The following is a 21,405-nucleotide window of genomic DNA, read 5'->3' as shown; positions in this document are numbered from 1 at the left end:
TCTTGTTTTGAATTTTGTAAAGATACTGGCATTCGGTTTTTATTTCAGGTCGGAGATGATGATGATGGGGGCATTTGTTGGAAAATATAGCTTATTTTTAAACATTTTACTGCATCATCTCTCCTCCTTGAAATGTTTATTTAGTTTAGTCCTTATTTTAATGTAATATAGTAGTTACTTCTACTTCTTTTTTCTAGCTGCCACTGTTTACATTGAGAACGGACTGTTTCAACCTAATTAAGATGCAAAAACGAAACATGATGTTACGTCATCTGAAAAGCCGATTCGTGCCGATAGCTGATTGGTTGCCGTGAGATGACGTCATTCCTACTTCTGCTATAAGTATCTCGCGTCGCTCTGGCTCAACCCTTCTAGTTCCTGCTTTCCCGGCACTTGAGTGAGCGGTTTCCAGCCCCTTCAGAAGGATGCATGCAGTCCGGTGATTAAAGTGCATTGGTTCCGGTTTGCGAGATGATGGTTCCAGAATAAAGGTCTTTGGTTCCAGAGGCTACCATATGAGTGACTGCCGTGGGCGGCATTCATGTTCTTCAATAAAGGCAGCAATTAAAAATACGTGAGCGGCGACTCCTTGTGCAAACGGGGTTAGACCTGTTTTAAGTGCTTTCAAGAACTTCATTTAAATTTTCAGGTGTTTTTTTTTACCATTGATTATGGACTTAATGAATGGGTAGCCAGCTTTATTTTTAGGCCGCATAATTACTGTTTAGGACATTTTTGTTTGTATAGAATGCCAGTGTTTTGGAGACCAGGTAAAAATATTTGATTAATGATGGTTATATTATATTTTTCTTAAGACTCTAATATTGTTGACATTTATTTTCTGTGTTTTTATTCTTTATTATATTGTTAATAAATTGGTTAAGTTCAAAATCTTTTATTGTCTTCAATGTTTGCACAACATATCTCAGGGAGCTTTTATTGCTACTACTGCTAAATGTTTAATTTCTTTAAACTTTAAACTTTGCTTTAGCATCATCAACTATGCCCATAGACTTTAACCTTCAGCAAACCTTGTCAGTAGTCAACGCGCGAACGACATTTTTACAACTTTGAAAATGTGCGCGTAGCGTATGTTGTAATTAACCATTCATTAATTTTAAATTAATAATTAATTGTAATCAATTTTATTACATTTAAAATCCATATACATATAAAACTGAATAATTAAAAATATACCTTGTAAATTATATGCACATTTAATTAGAAATTTTCTTTTAACTCCTCAAGTATTCACTAATAAAAAGTACTTCAAATCACTACTAATCATAGAAAAAATCAGAAGCTATAAATCATATCTTTATTCTGGATATGATTTCTACAGGGAAATTAAATTTAAATAACCAAGAATGATACATATAAGTATTAAACAAAATACGCATAATTTATGAATGCAAAGATTTATATGTAGCATGCTTAGCAAGCTTAAGTTCTGATTTTGAGAATGTTTTTTTATAACACAGTTCTTCATTTGCCTGCATATTTATTTTTTCAATCAAAACTGCTTCAAGAGTTTTAAGACCTAAATTTGGTCGAAATTCCGTCTGAATTTTTTTAACAATATAAAAAATTCTTTCGCAAGCTGCATTTGAATGAGGTATTATTAAGACAGCAAGCATTACAGAAGGCAATACTTTGTATTTAATACACCCATTCATATTTTTTAATTTGGCAATTTCTCCCCATGCTATATCAATACGCAAATCTACAATTTCTTTCAAATCATCTACTTGATACATGGAAAATTCAATTTCTACTTGATTAAGACATTTTTCATCAATAATGGATGGAAAAGTATTCATCAAGTAAAGAACAGATGAAAATGAGACTTCAGTTCTCAAGTTGATGTCAGCAACTTCAGCATGTTTTAGAAATGGATCACTCAGTGGAAATTTATCAGTTATATATGAACATGCAGTTACAAAAAAAGCTCGCACAGAATTGAAAAATGATTTCACTTCACTTTCATTCAACTTGGCATTTTTTAAATATAGTCTTGTTTCCGCACCAATCACTAAATTTTCATTTTCTTTTTGTTTACTATACTTCTGAAATGGAATAGACATTAGAGTAACATCTTCATTTTCTTTAGAAATTACTGATGGTTTTACGAATCTAACAAATAAATTCATTAAAAGTTCAAAAAGTTCTCTTCTCAATTTATGTATATAAGGAGCTTGTTGTTGCAAATTAATATTTACTGTTATAAACAAAGGCAAAGTATTTTTCAAAAATAACAAGTACAATTTGGTGGTCGGTGACTGTAAAATTTTTTTAATGTTTTGCAATCTCTTTCCTTCATTCTCACTGTTATCTGGTTTATCTCCAAAAAAATTTATCACAGCATCCCACTGTTCCAAAATCCTTGTTATAGATTCTAAAAGAGACAACCATCTTGTACTGCAATATTTCAAAATTTTATGAGATTTTGCATTCTGTCCCAAAATTTGTTGAGCAATTTTGAAGCTATGCTTCCGTTTCGAACTTTTCTCCAAGTAAAAATATATATCTATTATCAACATTTCAATTTCTGAGCCAATTAATTTTTCAGTAGCTTTTTTTGCAGCTATATGCAAGAGGTGGCACGGACAACCTCGGGTGATTATACTTGGTTGATGCATTTTGATAAATGATGCTACACCTTTAAACTTTCCAATCATATTACTAGCATTATCTGAAGAAAATGATAAGCAATTTTTCCATTCTAAACCTTTGTTTTTAAAGTTTTCATTTATACAATTAAAAATACCTTCTCCTGTATTATTCGTGCATTCTAAAATAGAAATCAATGAAGTAATTATCACTCCCTTTTCTTTACTGTAGTATGTTATAACCAATGAGTACAGTTTGTTATCATTGTTATCATTACTTCCATCAGTACTTAGAGAAAATGATGTACTGCACACTGATTTTATAATATCAGCAACAGTATTTTCTGCAAGCGTTTTCACAATAGCAGCAGTTTTGGTATGACCGCAGCTAAATTTTTTTGCTATGGCAGAATCCGGAAACATTGCTTTGAAAAGCTCTTTGGAATGATCCGAAACAGAAAGCGGTAGATTATGTTCAATTAAAAAACGAACAAAATAGCATTCGGCTTTTATAGGATCTGTTTCATCATCTTTTATTAAGAAATTTGTTATTTCTTTAGATTTTACGGTGCCAAGTTCTATATGCTTTTGAGAAAACACATGCCGTTTACAGTCGTCTTTTCCGCCATGAGCAACTGAGAAGTCTTTGTTGCATACACTGCAGTGTGCGTGATTCACAGAAATTTCGGACGCTTTAATGCATGGAAATTCTGAAGAATATGAATCTTTAAACTTCTGCTTTGATAATTTTGGCTTCTTCGTTCGAGGCAGCATTATGATTAAAAATCTTTCACCTGATTCACAGTTCACAAGACACACGCTAAGCTCTCGCCGTAAACTACACAATGCAGCCGAATGCAGCCTAAACACAGCGAGGAACCTGGGAGACAGACAATTGGGTGGAACTATTGATAAGTCGTTAACGGTTGGAGTTACTGATCTACGATTGGCTAATTCTTCAAAACTAGGAACGCACTCAACACGAGATATATGATAACACGAGTATTCAGCCAATCATCGGATGAATTAGTTGGTTCCGTTTTGCGTACTGGTTCTCCTGCTCTTGTTTCTGTAAAATCCGTAGTTTTTTCCATACTTTTCGTAGCTCGTAGTTTTTCATGAATTTCCGTAGAAACTACGGAGAATCCGTAGTAGTTGGAGTCTATGTATGCCTCGTAGTAAACAGTGATCATTGTTTGATTAAGTATACGAGTTCGACACGGGAAGGATAGTGGCCTACTGAGAGTGTGGATTATCTTTCAGGGAAATCGGTAGTCGTGTTGGCCGAAACCAAACAACTGTAATGCGAATATGTGACCGTTGGATGCAGGAGGGTACAACGGACTGACGTGTTCGATTGCTTCCACCTCAGTGCACCACTTCACATGATGACAGGTACATTGTGCGCATGGCAGTCACATCACGAACCATAGCACAGCACATTCAATCTGTAACACATCATCCAGTGTCTGCGCGTACCATTCGACACCATTTACAGCAGAGTGGTCTGTCCACAAGATGTCCATTGCTTCGCCTACCCTTGACACAGAACCACAGACGTCTCCACCGTCAAAGGTGCGATGAAAGAAGGATGTGGACGGCAGAATGGAATGAAATTGTCTTTACCGACGACTCCCACTTATGTCTGCAACAACAATGGTCGGATTCGAGTCTGGAACACCGTAGAAAGAGGATGCTGAACAACTTTATTATGCACCGCCACATTGGTAGCATGGTATGGGATATCACTCTTGCACTCCTCTAATACGCATTGCCGATACTTTAAACAGCCAGCGCTACATCTCCGAGGTGTTGGAGCCAGTTGTCCTTCCTTACCTTCGGGCTTGCCCACAGCCATATTTCAACAGGATAATGCCCAACCACATGTGGCATGCATTGTCCAAGGTTTCTTCATCAATCACCAGATTAAATTGCTTACCTGGCCAGCTCGCTGTCTGGATCTTTTGCCAATAGAAAACATGTGGTCCATGGTTGCTGAATGATTGACGCAGATTACATCCCAAGCTGCCACACCAGATCAACTTTGGCAACACATGGAAGCTGCTTGGTCTGCTGTACCCCAAGAACACATCCAAAGTCTCTTTGAATTAATGCTGAGGCGTATGGCAGCGGTGATCTCCAACAATGGTGGCTACTCTGGCTACTGATTCTGGAAGGAACCACACTTCACAGAAGACAATAAATTTAATCATTTGATACTTGGTCCACATGTTATCTACTAAATAAATTTTGTTGTGATATCTCTTGTCTTTCTTGGTGTTGCAATTTGGGTGGCCAGCAGTGTATAAACACAGTATGCATTTTGACACAAAACTAATATTTACAAATCAAGAAGATTTTCAAGTCAGACAAAATCCTTTTGAAGTTATAATGCAATATAGTTTATTTACACTAAAACAATACTTCTTAATATATACATAAACTAGGTTTAATAATGGAGTTTTAATAATGACGATATTGCTATGCATTTGCCCGTGAAACATAACAAGTGCTTTGAATTTGTACTAAACAAAAAAGAAGGGGGTTGGAAATTGATTCTCCTTTCTAGTGCTTCATAGAATCTTATGTGAGCTGGTAATCTAAAACTGTTTAACCCGTTCACGACGGGCATCTCTGTTACTGAAGCGTCGTCTTGGGACAGTACGTTAACCGGATGTGTAGTCTTGTGGGGATGGGCAATTCGCGCTGCTAAGCCTTACTTTGGAAAAAAATTCGCATAAATTAAATTTTTCATCCAATTGCTCCAATTTTTGGTACATTATGAGAACATTCAGGTAGTTGTCAGAATTAATTTTAAAACTTTATTATTATACTTTCCTTAAAAATTTTATAAAATATTCATTGTAGAATAATATAATTTTCCCCTTATCCCACAAATAAATATATATGGAAAAATATCTAATCAATCGCAGATTTTATTTAACACAACACATAATTAAAATCAAAAAATATTAACTGTCTTTCATAAAAATTCAACGTGCAAACAACAAAAAGTAAGCAATATTTCAAAAAAGAGACAGTTTATGATATTCATAAACTACGTAAAGCCCGGGTACGGGTGTACGTAAAGCCCAACATTGCACATGTCACAGGAGGAGAATATCTGCTGCTATTTTACTCTGCAAATTTGACTCATTTAGCATTTATGTATGTTGTTCTACGGTCAGATAGTGCTTTTGTTTTGCCATTTAAAAAAAAAAAAAAAAACCTTTTGGAAAGCGATAAAAAATATTCGTCTCAATGCAGGAAAACTCAAAGAGTAATAAAAAAGTCTCTAATGATAGAACATCTACTCCACTATAACGGGATTAAAATATAAAATAAAAATAAGAAAATTATTAAATTAAATTTAAAATGTATTTCAGACCATCGAGAACATGTTCGTTTGTTTATATAAAATGACGCAGTAAAAGGCATTACATTACTTAACACAAACGAATTAGCATTTGTGTATATTCTACGTTCAGATACTTCTTTCGTTTGCCATTTAAAAAAATACGTTTCGCTGACGATATACAATATTTATCTCAATACCGGAAAAATTCTAAGAGTAATAAAAAATAACTCCATTTATAGAACATCTATCCCACTGTATCGCGAAAATAAAAATAACAGGTACCTCAATGCAGCGAGAACATGTGCATTTGTTTATATCACATGACGCAGTTAAAGAGACATTACACTGCTCAACATCCACCCACGAATCTCACTTTCATTCCGAAACGAAATACCAAAAATAAAAACACATTGCGTAGGAACGAAGGTAAACATAACTTTCGATATATTTCACTATAACAGACATACAGCTACAACTAGCGGCAATAAAAAATTAGTAATTAAATGTTCTATCTAAAAAGTCAAATGTGGTACGCCCGGTCATAGAGTGAATTAAATGGTGATTCAAATATGACACACCCAGCTGTGAGGTAATGTTTGCTGCTGATGCATATATGACATGCCCATAACGGGTTAACTGCAGTGATCACAAGAATAGTAGAATTGGATAACATTAAAGATATCCATAGATGTACAAGCACTGTCTTATGCAGAGCAATAAGCAAGCACTGTTTTACACAGAACAGCAGCACAGTACATAAAATCCTTCAATAAGGAACACCAAAGAATGACAGATAAACCGCCTGTTGCAGACTCAGTGAAGAGAAAATGCAAGCTTCTGGCCCACTGCTTGAAACAGATCGAGACCAAGATATTTGAGTTATCACAAGAGATTGTCCCATATTCTGATAGAAGAGCTGGACATCAGAAAATTAATTTAAAATGGGTTTGACATCATTTGACAGTAAAATAAAAACAGCTATGTTACAATGCTGATGAAACTCACATGAAACCTAAGAAAGGGCTTTAATGCTATTTGAATGAGTGGCATCACTAAAGTTCACCATGAAAATCTAACTCCCATTCCAGAAATATGAATGGCTGCAATTTTGGGTACAGCTGTGATGTGCTATCTTAACACATACCACAAAGAAGGACTACCAATGTGCAATACTACAGTTCATTATAAGAACTTGCAACTGTTCATTTCTAAAATATAACATGCGTTGTAAAAGAAAGTGTGTACTTCTTGCCAAATCCTAATATTTTGCAGGACAACACTTAGATACATGTAGTGCTATTTATGCTTATTTCTGCTCTTGGTACAGTAGAAACACATTATTATCCAACATCTTTTTTAAATAAAACTGCTGTTATTAAGAATTGATTCCTAAGATGAAAGAACCACTCTGTAACATTAGTTTCCAAACATCACATCACTCCAACTGAACAATCAACAAAAAAGACACTGCTACAAATAAGACTTTCGCACTGCCAGCCAAAGGTTGTGTGCGATTTAATCTAAAAATATTTAAAAGTTTTGCTGAGGTAGCTCTTTTGTACCAGCAGTAAATAAACAACTGCTACTTCTGAAGTTTCAGTCCTTATATATTGTTCTTGATATACAAAAACTCACTCAGAAAAAAGTTTCTAAAGAAACATGCAATTTTCACAATTAAAAAAAATTCTTAATTCAAATAAATTTTTATAAAAATATAAAAAAATTATTATCTAGCTAATAATGGAATTATACTTGTGTTATCAAATCATGATCTTCTTCCATCATACTATCTGCTAATCTAGTGTGTTGTTGGCAATCACTCATAGCTTCACTGAAAAGCTGAAATATACGTTCTTGATTTGGGAGAGAAGCACTTCCTGGACTAGGCGGGCCAGTAAGAGAAATGTGCCGCAAAAGCTGGGCATCTGAAGAATCTAAAATCACATTGGAATGATTTAATATAAACATAATAAATGCATAAACGAAAAGTGGGGAGAATACTTCTACAAATAATTACATAACAAAGAATGCAATGAAAAAAATAATAAAATAACTCACTTTATAGACATTACGAGAGGGAAAAAAATATAATTTATTAACAAATCCAGCAGAATTCAATAATCCACATCCTTTGGGATCAACAGCTATGTGGATTAAGACAGACAGAATATTGGTCTTTCTCTTAGTTGTGTTTACTCTCTTCTTTTCTAATTTTTTACACTAAATTTTGATTGATTGAAATAATGAAAAGACATTCATTCCTTAAGAATAATTTAATCAAGATTTATTGAATACAAAATTATAATGCTTTAAAATACATTTAAAGAAAATGTGAGTATAATGCAGAAAATGTAGGGGGAGAAAAAGATAACTGGAAGGGAAATTTTTTGGAAAAGTAAAAAAGTTCTTTCTAAAAACGCATTAATGTATTTTATGCGAAAAAGCAGTAAATTAACTTTCAAAGCAATTTTTATGCTCTTAAAGAAAATAAATTAAATAATGGTATTTACAAAAAACTCAGCAAAACGATTTTCCCCAAATAGAATCCCAACGCTAATGATCCCAACATGTTCCGCAAGTGAAATTGGAGTCATAACATTACTACTAGCTGATAAAAAGTAGTAAATAGAAATTCTGTAGTAACTAAAAGAATTTTCTTTTTCCAGTTGATACCATACTTGCTATTTTTAAAACCCAAAAATTCTCTGCAAGTGCCTTTCTTAAGAATCTATATTTTTCTAGAAACTGGCCTCATGTTCATAGATTAAGGATAATGCAAAATCAGGCAAAGCGAGAGTTAGAAGCAAAACAAATTTGACTTATTTGTAAAGCTTATTTATTAAACAAAAGGTAAAGAGCAAAAAAAAAAAAAAAAAAAGATGCTATATGTTTGATATTATTAAAAAAATTAGCAATTTTTTTCTCCCTGGAGCAAATTACAAAAAAAAAAAAAAAAAAAAAAAAAAAAAAAAACCACTATTTACAAAAAAACCAATAATTACATGGTTGATATGATTGTTAATATACTGTATGTCTCCCAGACAATGCAATACAGTCCGTACAACGCCTAGGCATGCTGAGTATCAAATTATCGATCTGATTTTGGGGGATATTACACCACTCAAAAAGCAATGCTCTCCGAAGTTCCGGTAGACATGTAGGAGGAGGTTGACGGGCTGCACCTCATCGGCCAAGCATGTCCCACATGTGCTCTACTGGATTCAAGTTCGGTGAGAATGCTGGCCGGTCCATACGGGTGATATCCTCCGATTGAAGGCGTTCGCTTACGATGTTTGCACGGTGAGGATGGACGTTGTCATCCATAAACACAAGTTGTGTGCCAATAGCGCCCGGAAACAAATGTACATGTTGTTCCAGAATGATGCGCCGATAGATTTGGCTTGTCATGGTTCCAATTTGAACATACAGGTCAGTTCTGGAACCCAGAATAATTCTCCCCCAAATGAGCACTCCTGCACCACCGTAACGGTGTCGTTCAATGATGTTTTCTTGGTGGTAAAGGGTACCTGGAGCTCTCCATATGAAAGTCTGGCGAGAATCAGACTGCAAGCTAAACTTGGACTCGTCGGAAAACATCACACAAGCCCACTGTTGCGGTGTCCACAATGCATGCTCTCTACTTCAGGCTAACCGCATGCGACAGTGAGATGCAGTAAGTGGAACGCATCCGACAGGTCTACGAGCATATAGACCAATCTGCCCTAAGCGTCTGTACACGGTCTGCCTTGAAATTGTCGTACTAGTGGCTGAAGAGAGCTGACGAGACAGGTCTGAGGCTGTGCACCGCCTGTTTCTTTTGGCAGTAACTGCCAAATACCGGTCCTCATTCGCCGTTGTAACTCTGGGACGACCTGTGCTGTAACGTCTACTCACATTACCATCATCTTGGAATCGTTGCCAAAGCCTGGAGATGATTCTCTGGGCAATTCCAAGTTCGTCTGATACTTCCAAATGGGTAAGTCCACATTCCAGACAACCGATAATTCTACCACGTAAAAAATCATCCAAATGCGTCCTTTGTGTCTTAACTATTTGGTTATTGCACTGAAATGCTTATAAAGTGCCTGCAAACAATTTTACTTCTTTGCCCGTATTCCTTATATATCACACTCTCTTGCACTCTCGTCATTGTGACGTACCATCGGTGTCATCTGGTTACTTCCTGAAATTTGCTTATGATTCTTGAAGATGTGTGTAGTGATTTTACAGGTGATATATTTATTTTAGAGTTCGATTTCCACGTGACTCCGAATTATCCTTAATTTATGGACATGAGTGTACTTTGTATCCCCAGACTCAGATTATAATACTAAGCCTGTGTATACAGCTCCCAGAGAAAGGCAACAATAAACAAAATTATTGTGAATAAAAAATCACATTGCTTTCTGTGTCCGTATAACAGAAAGAGAACACATTTGCTTGCCTTAATGCACAAATAATTTTTTATTTTGGGGAAAAATCACTCATTTGCATCAAAAAAGGCTTCCTTGCATGTAAAGCGTCAAAAAAATTTGAAGCTAAAATAAAGGAAGCTGAAAAATATGGTAAACAAATTCCTTGTTGAAGGCAAGATATATGGAAGACTTTGATAAAAAAAAAATTCCCTTTATTTAACATGGTGACATTTTATTGTTTAAATGGCTCCTAGACCAATCAGGAATCAAAATGTACAGAAACTGTCTACTAGATCTATTTTTTTAAACACATTTCACAGGTTTCATGTTGTGCTGAGTGTCTAACAAAATTAGTCACCTTTCTTAGTGCAGTGTAAGGAAATATGGTGTGTAATTTTTAACAGCTGCATTTTTATAGTTGGTCTGAAAAAACTGTGGTTAGACTTTGACAAATGAAAAAGATATAAGGTGTGGTTGTGTTATAGTATGGTTTTAATTAATAATTAGGTAAATGTTAAACAGTGAAAAAATTGTCGAAAGACAAAAAAAAAAAAAAAAAAAAAAAAAAAAAGAGAGAGAGAGAGAGAGAGAGAGAAAGAGTGAAGAGGTTAAGTGAGGTGGTTCAAACAGAGTCTGGCAAAGTTGAAAAAATGGCCGGGGGCTGGTGTGAATATGATAAGAGATATAGCTTGCCATTAGGATCTCAATAATTTGCAAGGTGGAAAAGACTGATTGAACAGTGGGATTACTCAGACTGATTTATAATTGATATTGTGTGATTATTAAGTGCTCTATTTTACTGACATTAAAGAAGACATTGATTTATTGGGTTTTAACTAAAGTTTCCTGCCACCACAGATATCGTCTGTGCAAACAGTTTACGCTGGGATATTTAATCACAGTTTGTCAAATGATTTTTTTTTTTTTTTTTTTTTTTTTTTTTTTTTTTTTTCATTTGACAAAAAGAGACTTGCTTTAGAACACTGTGTTGTGAAATTTGTACAAAAATATCATTATCGTTTCAGGTACAGGGTGTCTGAAATGAAACCATCAAGCTACCAGATTAGAACTACCATTTACTTCCAGTTCTTTTGCAAAAAGAATAAAATGCTATAAAATGTCACCAAACTACAGCTTTAGGTACTAAGGTTGTACAATATGACACTGTGAAAGTTTGGTACCGAAAGTTCAAAAAGGAGGACTATGACACTCAAGAAGCAGAGCGCTCTGACCAGCCTACTGATGTTGATGAGGCATTCCTGTGAGAACTTGCATAAGATCACTATGCAACCACTTGAGAGCTTTCTAAGGAGTTTGGCGTCAGTGCCATGTCTATTAGCTGTGCTATCCATCACATAAACTTGATGTACAAACACAATCGCTGGGTGACACACAAGCTGACTCAAGTAGATAAGGACAGAAGTGTTTAGGGCGGTATTAATCTTCTCAAATATCAACACCAGGAAAAATTCTGGACCGGATCACCACATGTGATAAAAAGTGGATTTACAGTGGATCCTAATAATCTCAAGTTTAATCCGTTCCACCATCTAACTATCAAAAACTATCAAAAACGTTGGCAGAAAATTATAAATTTGGGTGGTGATTACTATCTGCATTTAAGGTACTGCTTTCATGTTTTTTTTTTAACTTAATTAAGAACGTTTTTTTGGTGGAAAACTTTCATTACAGCCAGATCTAAAGGTTCCTGTCTGACGGTGATAAGTGCTTCAGTCTACTGATATTTTAAGGAAGACTGTAAGTGAACTGATGGAAACTTAGGATATCATGAATTAATGAACCTACTAGATAGTGCAATAAATTCATATGCTACATATCAGGACTTTTGTCAGTAAGGACTACAAACTTAAGAATATTACTTGTAACTCAGCTGATTGCAGTCTGCTCATGTAAATACTCTTCACCTCTTCCTTTAATGTAGTGCATCAGTTTAAATATGTTGATAATTATAAATGTGCTCTTCCAAGAATTAAGTGTAAACATACATTAGAAACTTATTTTGATCAATCTTCTTAGAAATTTTGGTGATTATGTGGATCTAACTATTTTGTCAATGTTTATACAGGTGCTTAGTTCCAAGATTAGGGTAAAGTCATTGTCTGTATGTCTATTGTGAACTTTGCATGCTAGTGCAAAAATTAAGGAAATCGTAAATTATATATGCATGTTTTTCTCTCTATCATGCTTCAGCTTAATAGAATTCTAATTGTTTTATTACTTTGAACCTGGGGTATGTGTTTGCAGCTGTGCTTAATTTAAACAGATTTGGATTGAATACAAGATTAAAAATTGTATTTTATCATTTAAAATGTGATATATTCATAAAATTACTACAAAACAGAATTCTACTTTATAATGATCTATCACATTCATGATACTTACCAGGTATTCTATCAGGATTTCTGACAGGATCCATGTCAGCATCATTATCTGAAGAAGATGGAAGTGAACCCTGGCAAGAAAAGAAGTATATACACCTTTCTATGAATATTAGTATTTTCTTATCTCATCATTAAAATGCATTAACCGCTTGCCTGATTAACCCGAGTTCGTATATATTGCAGTTAATTATTATCCCGAGAAAACTCGGGCAAAGCAGAATTTGTCAGTACGATTTGTTTTATCACGGTTTCACTCGGCTTGGAGGAAATGAAAGGAAATATTCAGCTTTTATTGGCAATTCGCCAAGTTTTGATGGTTTCGCGGTTCTTTTGGCGTATTTTCCCTAATGTCTAGTATACGTCGGCTTGTGGATTAGTAATGTATAAAGAATGATAGTTGCGTTGAAAAAAGTAAACTAATTGCGATGATGCAAGATAGTGAAAGCGATGATTTTTCAGATAGTGATTATAACCTCAAGGCATTTTCCAGATGTTATTCTTGCTACTGAAAAAAAAATCCAATCCAATGAGACAGTGTCCTCTGTGCTCCCACAAAAGAGATTCCAGAGGTAAGCCAGTAAGAAAAGAGACCAGATACCAGTATATAGAATGTTAGATATCACTTTGCGTTGTCCCTTGTTTCAAAAACTCTCATACAATGACTAATATTTAATTTTTTTTATTTGCCCGAGATAACTCGAGATAGTAAACTAATATAAAAACTAAATGCTTTTACACCTGTAAAAAATTAAAAATTCAACTTAAAACCAATATATTTTGTTTTGTTTCGTTTCCTAGTATTTAATAATAAAATTTAAAAAAATGTGATGATTTTTTGCAATTTTTTTTCAAAAAAAATGTGTAAGGGAAGCGGTTAATTACAAAACACTGAAATTGGAAGTTATGAACCTACTTAAATATGTAAAGAAAGTACAGTACAAAGTCCGAGATCCGGACTGATTGGGATTTCGTTGATTTCAGAAATTTCTGGGTTTTAGATCATCGGTCTAAACCTAGTAAGATGACATATAAAGATAATAAAATTTAAAATATGAAATAATTTTGTAGGAAATAATGAAGCATTTGTGACTAGAAAGGAATCAAATTTTACAAAAAAAAAAAAAAAAAAAAAAAAAAAGAGTTCAATATTTGTTTTATGAACATTTCTTTCAATGTGAGTTTTTTGAGTTCTTTCATTTTTTGTGCTAACACTTTCATTTTATAGACAGACAAAATTTCTAATTCAGTTATAAAATGTCACTATTCAAATCTTGCAACTGCCGCATCAAGAATGCCTACTAAACTGTCTATTGTAATCTTTTTATTCTCAAAATCTCTTTGTCATTTTCATCACTATCAGTAGTGATATTTTCTGGATTTAAAAACTATACTACATATTTCACTGTCCGTTAGTTCATTACTGATGGGACATTGGCATTGCAATGAAAATCTTCTTCACTTATTATCACTTTCTCACATTTTATCACAAATTCTATTAATACGAAATTTTCACTTTCTACGGTATACAAAATCTATGCCAAAACAAGGCTGCTATTTTGTCCAATTCGGAAATACTTATTTAAGCTCGAATTCTGCCAAAAATATTTTCTTGCATCAGGGCTGCTATAGAAGGTAAGTACCAAATCAACTTTTGCTTTGCAGATCCTGCTAAAACTTCAGAATTAGAAAATCTTTTTGACATATTCAAAAATTCAAATTTGAATTTTGGTAAAAGAACTATAATAATATAATAGCTTACAAAAAATAATAAGGACGATCAAATTGGTTGCGGACGAATGCAATTTGCTTTGTTAACTGAACTTAATTTCTTCTAATCTTTCTAAAATATAATTTTTCAAATCTAATTCTCTCTTCCTGCTGTTATACCAACCAAAAAAGACCAGGATTAGCAACAACCTACTCCAAATAAATATGTCCTGGGTTTCCACTTATCATTATGTCAGACTGAAAAATATTACCCCATACCTTATTAATCAGTCTAAAAATGAAAGTCAGTATATTGTAAGTGGCCATGACTGTGTGATTCTCACCCCAGCAGGTGTTAGTAATGTGAAGGAATCTCACTTAGCAGAAAAATCGTTTTTATGATACACCTGCTTCTTCTGGAGCATTGTAGTTTCTATTCCTAAATTTCATAAAAGAAAGTTCTGTTGATGTACAGGTCCGTTCGTATATTGTACATCCGGATTTCAGAATTTGTACTGTAGTTTAGAACTGCATAAAATGAAAACTTTATGTAAAAATTACCCTGCACAATCAACCCTGCATTTTTGTAAACTAATTTTGAAGCTAAAATTTGGAAAACTTACATTGAGAAAATAAAATATGCAATCAACTTACATTGAGAAAATAATTTTGAGCAAAATCAAAATTTCATACATATTTAAGACCCACATTCATAAGATACATGTCAAAAAAAAATTTAGTCGCTGGTCAATGTGCAAAACCAAATAGCTACTTGTACTGAATATTACCAGATTTAACTTAAGTCAATCATTTAATAAAGCCCTCATCAAATATGATACTAAACTTTAGCTCATTGCTTCAATTCCAGGTAACATTACACAGAAAAGGGCACTAAATCATGACGGGATAAAGGAAATAAATATTTTTAACTGATCTCAATTTTCCAACCCATATATTCTTGCGCAGATGAGCTGATAGTTGACAGGAATGGCAGATCCATTCCTACCCAATACTTCTTAAACAAGTAGAAACTTGTGAATACTCAAATGATTCTGATTAAACCATAAGCCTGTCCACATGCTTGCACAAACATCATGTGGATTCACACTCCACTGCCTTTCAAAATACCATTCAAATCAATCAGTTTCTCCCTTTCTTTCAGACAAATGCATGCTGCTCCTACATTTTGGACATTCAGATGCAATCAATTCCATTTTCATGCATAAATAAATCGAAAACAGTTAACTTCCTTTACATTTCATGAATCATGAAAAGTAGCTATTGCAATTTAGTATTTAAAACATGTACAGAAAATACAAAAACACATCTGGTAAAAGTAAAATCCTTAACTTATAAAACTGGCAACAATCATTGATCAATTCAAATTAAACAGTTATACTTAATTTAAACAGGGTTGCCACTCAAACAGGAGAATGAAATTCCCCGACTTTTCCAGGTTTTCCAGGTATGTTTCAAGAAAATTCCAGTCTATCCGCGTAATGTACGTTGGCTGTGCTAAGAGGTAAATTAATTATAGTATTACTTGTACTGTGTAGCAAATTCACTTAATTATTCAATAAATCCCAGAGGACATTTATTCTTAATTATTCTTGGTACACTTTGATAATTTTGTTTACTTTTCTGCTTAAAAAACTGAATAAAATTTAAGATGTATACATTGGATAACAACTGTACGTTTTATTTAATTATTACTCATGATCATCCCCAGTTCAACACGAGGCTAATCTGGTTCTCATAAATCACAATGCAATGCTAAAAGTTAGGTTAGATTTTAGGTAAATTTAATTTGTGTGAGGTGTATTCTTAAAAGGCACCTTAACACTTGAAAACACAAATATAATTATAATAGGAGTTGTTTTCTCCACTGAAGATTGAGATTAGAATCTGCCCAATCTGGAAAAAAATAAGGCTTTTTTTGCAGACATTCTGCAGCTAAACGAAAGAAAGAAATCTATTTAATGATATTTTTTTTACTAAATTGAGGTATTTTATATTTATTTCGCAGCATACATAAGGAAAAAATATGTGCATTAAATTTCATGATGTCATCATACTGCTAGAATTAATTTCAGGATTATGCCAGAGAAAATTTCCTGAAATTTGGAAATATTATTTACTAATAATAAATTTAGAGGGAAGAAACAACATTAAATGATATGAATAACATAAAAATAAAGATAATTACTTAAAAATTTAATTAGAATAATCAACGATATTTTAGCGAATATAGTTATATTACATGGTTATCCTAGATGATTGATTACTATTTTTTTATTTTACTGCAAAATGACAAGGTATTTATTAAAAAGAAATGAAAAGGAAAAAATAAAAGATTTTGCGGTAAAATCCTAGTAGACGATACGGCCTTCGCATGATTTTGAAAATTGTCGCCAAGAACAAAATGACCCCTTTACTGCTCATCATCATGTCGCCAAATCCCACTGTACCATACATGGAGATTATTCTCACCAAAGAAAGTCTATGTAAAAAGCGGAGGGAAAATTTGCCAAGGGATTTGACGACGGACCGGCCACAATTTCCCTCTCCACGATGTGTACAGGAAATTCAGAAACACGCGTTAAAACTGTTTTTGTGATTTAATCCATATATAAATTATTATGAGCTAGCTTCCTTACAAATTCCTCTAGGAAAGCATACTCCTCTTAGGAAGATAGCCCTCATGTGCTCTGCCACATTCCAATAAAACTAACCAAATTTTAGCACCACTCTAATCAGCTGAGACTCTCTAAAGCCTCTGTTTCACTAAAATTTTATCTAAATATTGTATCTAATGTGATTTGTTCTTATCTGCATTTTAAATTCTAATGAAAGGCAAGGCTTTGTCACTGAAATGCTTATGCTATAGCTCCCCACTGCTTTATCAGGGTGATGATGAAGATCATTACATGAAGCTTCCCACCTTACTCCATTTAACACAAACTTTGCAGATGAAAGAACTAGGCTCATGTATTTTCTTTCCTTTGAAGACACTTATAATCTACTTTTGTTTATTGTTCCTAAAGTTGTTCCAGTTTCCTTGGTGAGCTCATTTTAACAGTCCTCTAGTAATTCTACATTTTCAATGTTAACTTCCAAGCACATGATTTTGCCTACATAATAGCAGAGATAACAAAAAAAAAAAAAAAAAAAAAAAATTCAATGTCAAATCTCTCAAAATCTGTGCTCACAATACAGTTTGGCTATAATATCCCACTGATCCTATAATTATATCGTAGTCAAGTGGTAAAGATCGGCAAATACTAGTAGTTCAACTCAGGTCCGAACAGAGGCAAACAAGCTGGCTGCATGGTTGGTTTTCATGATTTTCCAATGTGGAACATGAATAAGCCAGTTTCTCTTAGAAAGTTTTCTCCACAAAGGCACTCTTCTCCTTAGGTAGATAGCCTTGTCTGTTTTGCCACATTCAAATAACCTAATAATAGCCCTATGTATGTACATGTTTAAAAATGCTAGCCTTTTCACTATATAAAATAAAACACACTGATAAACAGTGCATGCTTCATATGCATTACATTTTCTAGCTGAAATACTATAAAGTCATCTGTATACAATTTCTAAAATGTATATCAGTTTTTTACTTTTTTCACAGATATAAAACAAAAAATTAGACTTCTGAACAACTTCTCAAAGCACATGAAACTCATACAGTTTAACAGCTGAAAAGCTAAGAGTAATCTCGAAAATTCTTTATGCTTTTTAACTGGTATGGTGCAGATGACCTGCAGCTGTGCTTGCACTTGATGCTCATTAAAATATTGAAACACGATATTTTCAGACAAATCAACTCTGATAAGCACAGTTGCAGTTCATTGATGATGAAATGACTAATGTTTTATTCAAAAGAGTTGTGATCTATGAGTTCGTGACTGCTTTCTAAATCACTTTGGTTTAGCAGGAAGAAACTAACAATTTATTATAAATATTAATCACACACAGCAAAATAATAGCTGAAAATAACTCAATGAGAATGCAGATATTAAACAATTTCTCCTCAGTGCACAAGCACTATAGCAAATTTTCAAAATTCAACTCTAAAACTATTATCCTAAAAGAAACAAATAACTAAATAAATGCACAAAAATAATGCATTTAAGAGGATTTAAATACCATACACAACATGCATATTTCTCTCCCTCAAGTGGTTTCCCTCTAGTTTTTTCAATGTATGGTTTAGAAATTTCTGATTTACAGCAACAATATAAAGTATATGCATAAAGAGGAAAGTATTTTGTGTAAATAAAAATAATATCATTAAAACTATTTTTTTGCAATGCATTGTATAATAACATTAGTGCATCATGATATGTGCTGCATTTATTAGTAAAGTTGCTCTTCAGAAATAGTAAATACTACATATTTCCCCCTCCCTGTTTTCACGCACTAAAATTAGTATGAAAAGAGGGGAAAATATGAGTAATTATAATATTTACAGAAACTAAGAACAGATCACCTAGCAAAAAATCAATTGATTTCATACACCAAAAATAACGTCTGGATGTGAAAAATTAAATATTGAAATGAATTAAATAAATATTGTAAGAGATGTTAAGGAATAAGACCAAAATAACTAAAAAAGAAATACATACATCAAATTGGGAGTGAATAAAAAATTGTGAGCTTTCCACCTAAATCAGGAGAGTTGGTCCACCTGGGTTTGTATTTTGTTAGGTTTAAACATATGTTTCAATATTTCTCTTCTAATGGTCAGAACAACATAACTTCTCTAAATACTCAGAGCCCTAAGCACAGTCAAATCTTAACATACATTTCATAACAGATAGATTTTCACATACTTACCAGGGATAAATAGAAGGGCTAGCTCATTTCTTTGTTCGACTCCTCACCGACGCGAGCCTAATGGGGGGACGTAAGAGGCAATAATCTGACATCACTTTGATGCCACCTGTCCTGATTTCCCGCGTTTAAAACAGTAGTTTCATTGAGCTGCGAGACGATTTTCTAGAGGTTTCATATCCCAAATTAATTTTAATAATATATATATCTGTTTTCTAATAATGTATATATTTAAAATAATTTATATATATGTAATTTTAGTCAGTTTTTATTTTAAATTCTATATTGTAAAGTATCGTTAAAGTAATATGGCTTTTTGCGCTGCAGTAACGCCCTGTAGCACTTACAGAAGTACGAAAAGATGAGATATTTTATTTCATGGGACCAAAGGGTCCAAATGAGAGTTTGCTTTTGATGAAAGAATGGATACACAAATGTCAAAGAGAAGATTCTATTAATGTGAAGAGCGGAAAAATCTGCAGCGAACATTTTCTATGCAGTGTTTATGAAGATATGAAAAATAGTTGTTTGGATAGCCACAAAAAGAAACTGTTGAAATGGAATGCTGTGCCGAAAGTAAATTATGATGACAATAATAAATCGAAATTGATGATGACAATAATAAATCAAATTTTAATGATTTTGAAATAAAACTCACAAATGAAAATGTAGATCATCCTGAATGTTTAAGAATAAACAAGAATGCATTGATAATTTGAAGAAAAAAATAATATCCTTAGAAAATTGTATTAAAGTATTGAAAAATAGAGAAAAGAAAAATTTTAGAATGTTTGTTCAGCGACAAAGAAGGTGGACGACATCTAGACAGAAATTGGTATCAGAAATTAAAATCTCAAATAGCGAAATTTGGGGGGGGGGAGCACAAATCTGAGGATTTGGAAAAATGTCTAAATCCTATTTTTATAAAGACGCAGATTAATGCATTACTGAATAAGAAGAAAAAAATCAGGTGGACTAGTGAAAATATTTCACGTTGCATCCTCATAAGAGCTCTGTCATCTTAAAGCTATGATTTTTGGAAAGAAAAAAAATTAAGAAAAAAATTGGAATATCTTTACCTAGTATTATCAAATTAAAGAAATGGTGTTTATTTCATTTTTTTTTTTTTTTTTTTTTCTAAATTTTAGTGTAGTCCAAGAATTCAAAGTAATGTTCTTACTCTAAAGAAGGAAAGAGGTGAATATTTGTTTCTGTAGAAAAAAATATGTGTTCTCAGTTTCGACGAAATGCATATAGATTGTAAACTCTGCTATGACTCTAAACTGGACTAAGTTGGTTCTTTTCAAAATGTGCAGTTTGTTTTAATCAGATGTCTCATTCCGCGCTCTGCCTCAAATTACTGAGAAACCGCGTTTTAGATAGAGAATTTGTTTTAGAAGATGTAACTGTTTTAAATTTTGATATTATTAAAGAGATTTTAAATAGAGATTGAGAAGAAATCAAATTGTGTCACAAACTAAAACCAAATTATTTAATGGTCAAGGGAAGCGAGAGACAAAAAGGTCGCTCCAGAGAAAGCATTATTTTCAAAAAGTACCGCAAAAGGTATACTTTACCCCACAGGAAATCAAAAAGCATCCGACTTCTGTGAGTTAATCGATAATATCTTTGGTATTATGAATAGTACCAAAATAATACCAACAATAATAACAAGTATTTAACAAACTAATTTTGTTAAGTACTTGTTAAAGTTATTCTTATTGTATCCTTTGTAACTAATTATTGATTAGATTTTGTGCTAGATTAGCATTCTAGATAAAATATAATAGTATAAAACATCAAAGTAATTGGCATAAAAAGACCTGCTTCCTTTACTCACACTTTTGAAAAATTAAATAACTGTTTTAGGTACTCTGAATAAAGCTATTTCGTCAAAATTAAGGTAACAATCTTATATACATTTATTTAATTGTAATATAGATATAAGTATAAATTACAAAATTATTTAAAAAATATCTATTATACTGAATCGGAAGAGAATTATAACAATGTAAAATTTACAATTAGGCAAAAAAATCAAACGTAGGTTAGCAGAAATGTTGCCATATATGTCATAT

At 33.0% G+C, this 21,405-nt stretch overlaps 1 protein-coding gene across 1 annotated transcript in view; it reads right to left on the bottom strand.

Moving 5' to 3' along the window:
• LOC118204348 (lysine-specific demethylase RAD23A-like) overlaps nucleotides 1–21,405 on the bottom strand; it is a 114,655-nt gene that overhangs the window by 37,443 nt on the left and 55,807 nt on the right. Inside the window, exons 6-7 of the mRNA XM_085809723.1 lie at nucleotides 12,786–12,855; nucleotides 7,720–7,901 (exon numbers count right to left, since the gene is read on the bottom strand). Coding sequence (XP_085665849.1) covers nucleotides 7,720–7,901; nucleotides 12,786–12,855 — 252 coding nt within the window. The remainder of the gene's footprint in view (nucleotides 1–7,719; nucleotides 7,902–12,785; nucleotides 12,856–21,405) is intronic.

This window comes from Stegodyphus dumicola, chromosome X2, assembly GCF_044657685.1.
Source record: "Stegodyphus dumicola isolate Sdum_Otavi_A_Nest chromosome X2, ASM4465768v1".
In the NCBI taxonomy this organism is placed as follows: Eukaryota; Metazoa; Arthropoda; class Arachnida; order Araneae; family Eresidae; genus Stegodyphus; species Stegodyphus dumicola.
This window is presented reverse-complemented; position numbering and strand designations above follow the sequence as displayed.